This window comes from Laccaria bicolor, genomic scaffold (genome assembly GCF_000143565.1).
Source record: "Laccaria bicolor S238N-H82 LACBIscaffold_47 genomic scaffold, whole genome shotgun sequence".
NCBI lineage: Eukaryota > Fungi > Basidiomycota > Agaricomycetes > Agaricales > Hydnangiaceae > Laccaria > Laccaria bicolor.
Genome location: NW_001889918.1, coordinates 148,794 through 159,173, shown reverse-complemented (window position 1 = coordinate 159,173; position 10,380 = coordinate 148,794). Strand labels below are relative to the sequence as shown.

Genomic DNA, 10,380 nt, shown 5'->3' with positions numbered 1-10,380 from the left:
CCTTCACGTTGTATATGGTATGGGCTCCCGGACCTGTAAGGAGCCGTCGTCGAAACCTTCAACCTTGGAGGGCGAGGGCAAGCACGACTTACCGCAAACTTACCGTGTTGGGACAGAAGCGGTTGCGACATCAAGACACAAATAAATACCAATAATGAACCCACATGTATAAAAAGCGGTGCTGCATTTCTAATCTGCAAGACGCATCACTACCAAATGCTAGAACTCTACGACTCCAGCCCATGGTCCCAAGAGGTGCAGGAAAATCGTTTAAAGTATGCCCGGGCGCTCTCTAACGCAAATATCGAATGTCTGATCTGGGGAGAAGATGCGCTGGCGTTCGCCCACTTCGTTCCCACCTGCTTTGACACCCTCCAACTACTCGTTGCAGATCAAGATCTCCACGCCGCTTCGACACAAATCACGAAATCACTTGAATGTCGCCTTTTCTCTGGCTTCAACCCACACCATGTAGAAAAGATCGTGTTCAACCCAAGCCAGCCGAAAGCCTTTCCCCACTCTGTGTGCCTCGAGACGACGATTGCCGCATGTAACCGCACACCCGACGACCCAGATTTCATCTTCATCCACCCTCAGTCACAATTCTATTTCAACATCCAGGATAAAAGTCGCTCGTTGTCTCTCGCGCCTTTCCCCGACAACATTCGATTCCCCACACTAGTCGCGTTTCTTGACTCGATGATCGCGACATACCTTGATCCCCCCTCTGGCCGAAATCACAGCAGAGTTCAGGACCCATTGAAAGTGTGGATATCCTACCTCCTCACTTATACTTTACCTTTACGCAATAGACCCTCGGTGCTCCCAAATGGCGATCTTCAGCCGGAGCATGAGGAGGTGTTGCGCAGCCTCAAGCCAGAGAATCGGCCGTTCTTTGACTCATTTGTGCGATCAAATATCATTCCCGTGCGGGAGCACCAAATACGCCGAAAAGAAATTTTGGAGAAGCTTGGGTGTGTCTTCTCGCATTATCTGGGTCTTGATTATCTCATGAATATCAATTAGACAGCACGAAGAAGCACGACATCCATTTCCGACACGTAACCCCGGCAATCCCGACTTAATGTGGCTATAAATTCACTTTTGTAATCTTTATGGCGTTGACGCTGGTATTATTAGGGCGCGAAAGAGGGCCAAACTTGCTAATGTGTCTGGAAATCAAAAGTAGTTCGATAACTCTCTTACCCCCCAGGTCATTCATACAGTTGTTTCGCAGACGCTCATACTCAACATTCAGAGGGTTGCAATCTACCATTATGAGATTCAGTCGGCTCCTGCTGTAACCACTATCAACAATCTTAGTCAGGTCGGTTTCCCCAATAATTATTGCTGTAGCATGTATACCTAGGGACTGGGCATCATTTTACCCAAGACTTGTTTCTCAACATTTTTGAAAAGAGAGACGAGGCCATGCAGAAAGGACATGAAGCCGAGGAAATGTCTCAGGCATGGAATAGAATGAACGGAAAGGCAAGACGGTTCCTTTTGGACGGATAGCAAGGAAAAAGGGCAGAAAGAAGTATTTTTGCAAGTGGAGACTCAACGAAAGGGTGAGTACGCCACGAAAAAAAAGAACAGGGGTTCAGTATCAATTCAGGCAATTCGAAAATGTGTATGTAGTTGGAATTGGTGCCCTTGAGGTGATGGGCATAAGCGACGGGCATGCGGAGTGCGAAGAGGCAGGTGGGGATGAAGTGGATAAACAATTTCTACACTTATCGCAAGCATTAGAAAAAGTGGGCCTTTTTTGCACTTACTTTATCATATCACTGCAGGTAGGATAAAGTGGCGTTATGTCGTAGTGGAAATTTGGGATGAGTCTTTGCCCGCAAGCCGAACTTTGGGGGGGCCATCCACCCAAGTAAGTCATTCAGGATCAGCCAATACAACCTCGTCAGCTGAGAATTCTGCTACATGATCTCCAAACCACGCCCGTTCGTCGTCTGTGATAGCCGGCCCTTCACCCGCCACTTTTAGAGTCTGCATAAGACCAGCCCAAAGAAGCCTGCTTTATACCATTTCCTGTAAAGCTGAGACAGAAAAATTTGTGCAATCAAAGATGGCCAGTTCCTGAATGCTCACGCCTACGCCTGGCATGCCCAGTCGCTTCAGCACATCGTCATCAAAGGTTGGACAGCCGACGATTTCGAGTCCCATTCCATGCCATCTGTCGAAAATCTCCATGAGGTTCACGGTGGGGGCGAGATCCTGTAACACCAAACAAGGGATGTTTAGGAGGAAATATTCGGGCATCGCGTCCAGGGGACACCTAGCGAGCTTGAGGGTCGTAAGGTCTGGATGATCACATCTGAAGAGGATGGCGAGGAGCGTGTCGATGCTGAGATCTTCCAAGGTTAGCATATCGAGATTGGAAGAGAAGTGGTGATTTCCGGGCGGTAGTATATTGTTGAAAATGATTGATTTGAGGATTAGCTAGCGCAATGAGGTGAGCTGCGCGACCTCTCCTAGAAATGTATCCAGATTTAACCGGCCCTTCTCAGGTCTATTGATCCCTGAGGGTAAAGTTTGTAAGTAGCCAGGGTGGAAGACTAGTACACGTGACTCAACCTATCGAAGTGGGCGGGCTTTGACTTGTTCCTCGACGACGACGACGACTTCCGCTCCTAACAACGACGGCGACGCTGCCTTCAACAACCGAAGCGATACGTATGGTGAGTTACTCTACATTTCCCTGAGCTCCCAAGATTTAATGCCAGCGGCAACCTACAGAGCACCCGTAATGCCAACAGTTACATAGCACTCGACACCGCAACCTCATCATCTTCCTCGACGTTTGAGTCTTCTCCTTCGGGGCTGGTCTCAACTGATCATGACTTAGAACATGCACCTCTGCTACCGCCCATTCGAGGGGGGAAACAACACAAAGGGTCGCTGACCATTCTCTCTGACGGGCGAAGCTATACATACGCATATGGGCCACCTGGGCTTGCAGGGCTCTGGTATAATGGATAAGCGCTTGCGTGTGCGTTCTTTGCTAGCATTGGAGGGCTGGAGTTTGGGTATGACCAGGGCGTGGTGAGTTGATTTACGTGTCTCATGGCGTTTGAACATATTAAGATGCTTACCATCTGCTTGAGTAGATTGCAAACGTGCTAGTTATGGAAGACTTCATCCGCCGTTAGCCCATTACGCCGCTACAGAAGGGGATTTTGAGTAGCTAATTTTTTTTTAATTGAACCAAGTTTGGTTTTGTGATGCCCAATTTCTAGCTGCTGTCCTTGAGCTTGGGGCTCTGTTTGGTGCCCTTTCAGCGGGCTTACTTGCCGACAGGTACTCGCGCCGACATTCAATTATAGCTGCTTGTCGTGCGTTTTCATGTTCATTGCCTAATAATCACACTCCCCATCCATATTCTGGGTGTCCGCCTGCTCACTCGTTACGTCTCGCCATTTCTTATGGTCTGCGCCCCCGTCTCCTTTTATCCCTTTCCCTTTCCCGGTCCCGTACTTCAAGTTCGCGCTGCGCACATTCTTGTGCTCTGGAACCGATGTCCTTCTCGCGGTCGTCGAGTTCTTCGTCGTGTGGGTGTGATTGATCATCAGCTTGAACTTGAATCCCAATCTCACACATCAACGTCCCCTCCCCCGTTTCCTCACCATCCCCTCCAACTTATCCACTCTAAGCCAATACAACCTCCCTTCCTCAATCCTCATCCTCTCTTCCTGTATCCTCAACTGTTCCTGAATACGTAACCTTCTCTCGAGATCTTCCACCCTCCTCGCATCCAACACGCGGTTCTCTTCTTCGCGACGTTCCGATAAGCGATTGGTGAGGTCCTGGATTTGGATGTCCTGTTCAAGGATCCTGGCGTCCTGTTCTTTGAGACGCTGTTCCCGCTCTTTGATGCGGGCAGAGAGCTTATCGCGCTCTTCTGAAACCCACGAATCCCACCTCTGTTCCAACCTAGCATCGAGTTCCTCGATACGTGCATCCCGTTCACGAAGACGCTCGTCTCCCTTTGAGGACGGGTCCTGAAGACGAGCATGTAGTCCCTCAACACGAGACTCCAGCTCTTCAAGCCTTGTATCCCGTTCTTTCAGAAGCTGATCAAGCTCCTGTACACGGGCCTCCCGCTCTTTGAGGAGCGGATCGCGTCCCTCGAGCCTTCCTTCATCAAGTCGGGCGGTACACTCCTCCAGACGCTTATCCGAGTCCCTTAATTGACCCTCAAGTAGCCTCACACGAGCATCCCCTCTTACGCGGTCTTCGTGCTGTTTCTTGAGGGCCCTGTCCCGCTCTCTAAGCGTCGATTCGAGTTCTTGGATTCTACGTTTGAGGTCGACGGGAGTGACAGCTCCATTGACAGGTGTGCGAGGAGGAGGGGGAGGAAGGAAACTTGGGCGTTTCACGCCAGGGCCTGCTAATTCCTGGGCGGTGCTGCTGTGGTTACGGGTGACGATGGCGCCGGAGGAGGGAGTGGGGGGGACGGAGTTCTTGGTACATGAAACGGAGAGGCGGACATCCTGAGGCATAACTGAGACCATCCTTCTAACGTGAGATGGCTGCTGGGTGTACGTGATGGTGGCAATTGGAAGTTGTTGGGTGCTCTAGATGTCGACGCAGACGCAGATGGTGGGATCGGAGCGGAATTCGAGGGAGGTGATCGTCTTCGTCAGCCAAACTCGACAAACTCTCCAAGTCAGACTCGAACCCTGGGACAGGCAGAGGTCCAGCGGACGCGGACAGGGACGTTCCAGCAACGGGTTGTCCGTTTTGTCGATCCTTGGCAGCAGCCATAGACGCAGACCTGCAAACCTCCTCTCCCTATCCTTCACCTTCCACTCCCTCGCCTTCCTCGAGGAACCCTTCCTAGTACTCGCCGCTGCCCCTCCCCCACCTTTCCTCGTAAAGTTGATTCGATACCGCTTGTACGTCTCATTCGAGATGCCCAAATCCCCAGTGACAGTTTCCATCATGAACTTGATGAACCGCGGACACGAAGTCGGTCTTTACACGCCTTACACGCGACTCGTTCCACGTCGCAGATCCGTTTACTACAGTCCTGGGCACAGTACTCGCATGTCTACCGCAATACACAACGTCAGCCTTACATCCAAGAAGAAACGGAAGGGAAAGAACTTACCGGATTGCCTAGCGCATCTAACCATTGTTTCTGTCGTTCCCTGCCACCAGACGAGCTTTTGAGGTTGCAGAATAAGTTCGTGAATTGGTTGTACGTCGGACTAGAGCACCGTAGCACGTGTTAGTATCAATTTGTTGGTCACGTTTTTCGCGTTTTTCCATCGGCCACCCACATGAACTTCAAGTCAAGGTCCGACCCTCTACTCTCCTACCACTTCTACTCTGCCCTAATGCCCCTCTCAGCAATCACAACACAACTCTCGAAATTCGCAGCCCAGCGTACCTGTCCTGTTCAACAATGCTCGTGTGCAGGTCGTGCATTATACCACGGACACAGCCAGCGCGCATATGGTTCGTCTTGCACGATACTTTGTGCATGAAACTCCTTGGCTGAACGTTCGCGTAGCTCATCTTCAACTTTCTGTGCAGGATAGACAGTTGTCGCAGAGCGGTATATCCAGACACTGCTCCACACAACACCTGGACCAGAAAACGCGCAAGCCATGTCCAGCTATCGAAGCACTGTACCGCGGAAATCAGGAATACATGAAGACCATGAGGTTGACTAATCCTGGGCTGTTGCAGAATCTGGCGATTGAGGGTCAACGTACGTGTTTATTCAATGGCTGTCATGGTTCCGTTCTGTTTACTGCCACATGTCCCCAAGATCCGTACGTCCCTCGTCCCGTCTCATTGCTTTTCATCCATACTCGTTCCCATAACTTTGCCACCTGTCACTAACCCACCGCCCAGGTCCGCCATTTATGCTTGTTGATTGCTCAGACAGCAGGGTAAATGAACAAGGCATCTTTTCAGCTAACCCAGATACAATATTCACCGCAGGAAATATCGCAAACCAATTCGACGAGGCCGATATGAGCTCGTAAGTGTTTGCTTTGGCAGTTTGGTTAATTCTTTTCTGGTTTTGCACCATTCTTCTATTCACTCGCTTTTTACGTTCATCCTGGTGCCCAGAATTTGTTCCTTACACCACCAGGATCTGTCTCAACCACTATATCTCCCGATTCAACCACTATATCTCCCGATTCAACCACTATATCTCCCGATTCAACCACCTTGCTTCGTTATGCTACCTTTTTTCCCCCTTCATCTCGAGGCATCCATAATGGGTGATACACATTTGTGGTCTGTGCACTTCTCGTGTTATATCCGTTAGGATTCGCATATCCCTCAGTGTTCACTTACCGCACGTTTATATCTTATCCCCCACCACACTTTCACCTCCCGTTTGGCACCTGTGCGCATTGGCTCTTACTTACTAGCTTATCTCTATCAATAGGAGCGTGGTTCTCGCATACGCACTATCGACACTCAAAGTCAAACATGTGGTCGTACTGGGGCATTACGGATGCGGAGGCGTAGCTGCCTTCAAGTTTATGCTCCCGTTCCAGTCCCCACTACAATCACCAACTGTAAGATGCGGAGAAGCAAGGACTGCAGTTCAGTCCTGCAAATTTGGCGGTCCAGAGCTGGATACATAATATTCGGGATTTGTATGAGACGTCTGAGCGGTTAGCACTTTCCTTCTCTTTTCTCTGTTTTGTGTTGTTTTGTTTTGTTGATGTGGAGATGGGTTGTAGGGAGATTGTGCGCCATCGGGAAAAACAACCGTGCATGGAGGAGTTGCTTCATTTACATTGCTGTACGTTTGTCAAGCACCCGTTTTCATGGACAAGTGCTGAGATTTATTTTGCTTAGCTGCGTTCCAGGCTCTAGTGGAAGAGAATGTCAAGGCAAACGTGAAGAGGATCAGTGATTCAGCGTTGATTCGACATGTGAGTCACTTCCTTTTCCCATTGTTTTGTTCTTCGCGGATTAATAAAAGTAATCAACAGCACTACGCCCATGATCAAGGCGCAGTGTACATCCATGGCTGGGTTTACGACGTGGAGAGCGGAGAGGTGTCTAATTTGGGCGTCTCCGCTGGTCCGCCTGGGAAGGAGGTTCCGCCCACGCCGTTTCCTTTGGTTGTTTCATCGGCCTTTGGTAAATAGATGTACCCAGTAAATTTGGGCAGTATACCGATCCGTTTGTAACGGAAGGATTTTCATAGACTCATTTTTTTGGGTTTATGATCAAGTTACTCTTGTCCGGCTCTACTAATGAAGTCACGGTGTTCGCGGTAAGTATCAATCCTTCTTGGTGGTAGGCTGGTAAACTTCCGTGGATATGTGCTTGCTCTCCGGCTGCCAATGGCGTTGGGTAATTGATAGCGCGAGTGTCGAAGCTCGGAAGAGAGGGTTTGCAAATTAGGCACGCATGCAGATGTACAACCCCAACCCATCCATCGCGCCCGACCCTCACTTAAGGATTACAAGTTTACGTCGAACAACTGGACGGTGTCCGATGCGGAGCATGGGAGACTGAGCCTAACAAAATTCAAGTTGAACTAGGGACTAGTTCCCTGATAAAAATATAGGATTCCAATAGGCTACACGAGATCAAGTCCACCCATATCCGCACCAAAAATAATATCATGTATTCCTGCCGCAGAATGTCGTAAATCTGGAAAGAAGAAGCCCGTTAATGAAGCCATGAACTCCGGCCCAAAAATTACTGACCGCTAGAATCAGGCACATATTCCAGAGTCGCCACGCCCCGACGTATCCAGTGGCGGTTAGGCAGATCTAAGAGAAGGAGCGGCTCCCATTTGTCAACAAGAGCACGAGCTCTCTCCTTGAAATTGTAGGCCTCGACCTGAGGAAGACCGCTTGTCACCATATTGCCCACTTTCTTCATCACAATATGAATCCCGGAATGCTACAATGTCAATCGATCAAAGCTCAAATATACATCATCCACACATATTTTTTTAAAAAGACGCACATAAATATACTTGGCGTCCGAGAACTCATAGCTCTCCAGCGTCCGGAAATGAATCCCTAGCTGATGCGTCACTTTCACGTTCATCATCGCCGTATTCCACGAGCCTTCCCGACTAGGTGTCACCCAGTTAATCAGCTCCTTCTCAAGGTCCGCTCTCCATTCCCCAATCACCCCTCCAAGCTTTCCATCCACCTTATCCCAGCCTTCCAGCACGCACTGTGCTTCAAAACACTCAACTGCATTCGTGAATATCAGCGTTAGAGACTCCAGCGCGACGTTCTCCCTGCGTGAATGCCGACTTAGTATCATCTTGTTGAGTTCTCTCATGGCCGTGTCCAGGTGGATGACGAGCTTTCGGAGGCAGGGCACGACGGAGGGGATCCCGGGGATAGCGACGAGGCGTTCTATGTCGTCGATTGTGAAGTCATTGCATTTGAATTCGGTAAGAAAGGGAGTGAAAAGTAGAATCCTCGTGACACCACCTTTGATGGGCAAGGAATGTATGGAGAGCTTCTCCAACGCGCATTTCGAACGGAGAGTTAGGTCAATGAGGTCGTCTACTAGTGAGGCGTCTAAAGACCGAACGTGGAGGTCGATTAGAGCGGGTAAGGTAAGGCTTGAAATAATCAAGGTGCCCGATACCCATGGATTGTAGAAGTTGAGATGCAACGTAGTCATATGACTGAGCGTCTTTGGCTTGAGGTGACCTTGGATAGCAACGATAGCCCGCGTAGAGTAAGAGAAATAGCTGATCTCGGAAGAGACGCTGAGGACCTGTATGACGCCGATAGAATCCGTAGAGCGCTCTGTATATCTCGTCAATTGCTCCCAAGGAATAAGGAGCTGTACCCGCGGGCAATCGATTTCCACCTCTCGCAGCATGGGAGCGATGCTGAACGCTTCAAGGACATAGTCCTCATCGTGCGGCATTCGAACAGTTATTTTGAGTGAATATAAGGAGGTCAAACGATGCCGGATGAACTGCGTAAGTGCCATAAAATCACGCACTTCAAGATCCATAACAACGATTCGCCACCGCATGCAATGTTTGATGAGGAGTTGAAAGATGGCATGATCAACGACACCATTCTCGTCAGAAGAGATGTGTATAGAAAGCGGGTGCTCGCCTGAACGATGGAGGACCTCCTTCAGCACTGGAACAGTTTTTTCCCCGTTATCCTTCATTGGAAACCTTATCGGAGGGACAACACCCCAAATCTCCGGAAAAGTCAATGCAACAGCCCTCCATCGACGTGACACCTGAGCCAAGGTCCACGAGGGAACCGTCCAACACGGTTCCAAATCGTTCGCACAAAAATCGAAAATCTGCGCCAAGACCTCGTATGGCAACCGGCGTACCGGGGATAAGGGACCTTTGTGTTCTTCAAGGAAGTGACTGCAAGCGATGTACCGTTGTCGAACCTTTGCATCTCGTGGGTTGGTCTTGATTTCCTGCGCAAGCTCCGCGAGATCACTTTCGGCCTGGCTGATAGCATGTAAGATGCGAGCTACTTCAGTTTCGTTTGGCTGTCGGTTAGAAGCGCAGAGATCTGGTGTTGGAGAGGTTGGTAGAGGGTGTGATAGTTCTAAAGCATGTCGACCGAGTTTGGTTGGAATCTTGAGCTAATGAGAACCTAAGCGGCGTCCTTCGAGATAGAACAACACGACCTACCTTGCCCATACTCGCAATGCGGCTCGCGGACCAGGGAGGGATTGACGAGAGCGGGAAGCGCGGAGACCTCAGTTTGTCGCGCTTTTGACGTCGTGTATCGAAGGTGTTCCAATTTTGAAAGCCACGCCCGAGGAAATAGGTGTTCTAGAAATGGGATGAGCTGTCATTGGAATGAAATCTATCATTGAGATCCGGGTAGTTACCGTAACGGTTGGTCAACGGTCGTTTATCTATGCTGCGCAGCACCTCTTAGGCGCCTCCTTCCTGCCAGAAACTCCTCACGCCTAATCTGCAGGCTTCATATCACAATCCAAGGAAGCGCACGTCAGTCGACTCGTCTGCGCTGAGCGAGCTTATAACTCGATAGCTAAGGAACTAAGAACAGAGAAAAGGCTTGAAAAGGTGAGTGGACAGACAAGCCGTAATGAGCGAGATTCCTGACCTGCACAATAAGAGTAAATACAGTCACTTCACCAGGAGGTCCCGTGGATCTCCCATCAGCGCCCTTGATTCAATCCACTACATTTACGGACTCCTGTGGCTGATCTATCTCACGCAGGGGTTCATGACCTGGGGCCATACGGTCCGGGAAGAAGTCACTGTACGCTGATCCTTGGGCATAGCGCGCCAAGCTATGCAAGGAGGAACGCTGCGAATGCAGGCTATTTCAAGTAGCCGAGCATGCAACCCTCCACACGAGATTCCAGCTTCTCGAGCCAGGTATCCCGTTCTTTAAG

The 10,380-nt window shown here is 49.9% G+C and overlaps 3 protein-coding genes across 3 annotated transcripts; 2 read left to right on the top strand and 1 right to left on the bottom strand.

The window, feature by feature from the left end:
* Positions 1–216: 216 nt before the first annotated feature.
* Positions 217–3,264, top strand: LACBIDRAFT_295557 (uncharacterized protein; the record flags this gene model as incomplete). Its single annotated transcript, XM_001887704.1, is given in 12 exon segments — positions 217–974; positions 1,031–1,061; positions 1,259–1,327; positions 1,357–1,499; positions 1,519–1,571; positions 1,642–1,704; positions 1,797–1,882; positions 2,257–2,374; positions 2,455–2,467; positions 2,503–2,549; positions 3,021–3,057; positions 3,252–3,264. The coding sequence occupies 12 exon segments, from the start codon at positions 217–219 to the stop codon at positions 3,262–3,264; spliced, it is 1,431 nt and encodes a 476-aa protein (XP_001887739.1).
* Positions 3,265–6,759: 3,495 nt separating this feature from the next.
* On the top strand, positions 6,760–7,139 carry LACBIDRAFT_310636 (uncharacterized protein; the record flags this gene model as incomplete). The annotated part of the gene is made up of 3 exons (XM_001887703.1): positions 6,760–6,787; positions 6,844–6,920; positions 6,981–7,139. 3 exons carry the CDS (start codon positions 6,760–6,762, stop codon positions 7,137–7,139), a joined length of 264 nt encoding a protein of 87 aa, XP_001887738.1.
* A 559-nt stretch (positions 7,140–7,698) lies between these two features.
* On the bottom strand, positions 7,699–10,264 carry LACBIDRAFT_333071 (uncharacterized protein; the record flags this gene model as incomplete). The annotated part of the gene is made up of 6 exons (XM_001887635.1): positions 7,699–7,905; positions 7,972–9,594; positions 9,644–9,787; positions 9,968–9,995; positions 10,060–10,085; positions 10,199–10,264. 6 exons carry the CDS (start codon positions 10,262–10,264, stop codon positions 7,699–7,701), a joined length of 2,094 nt encoding a protein of 697 aa, XP_001887670.1.
* Between the last annotated feature and the right edge of the window lie 116 nt (positions 10,265–10,380).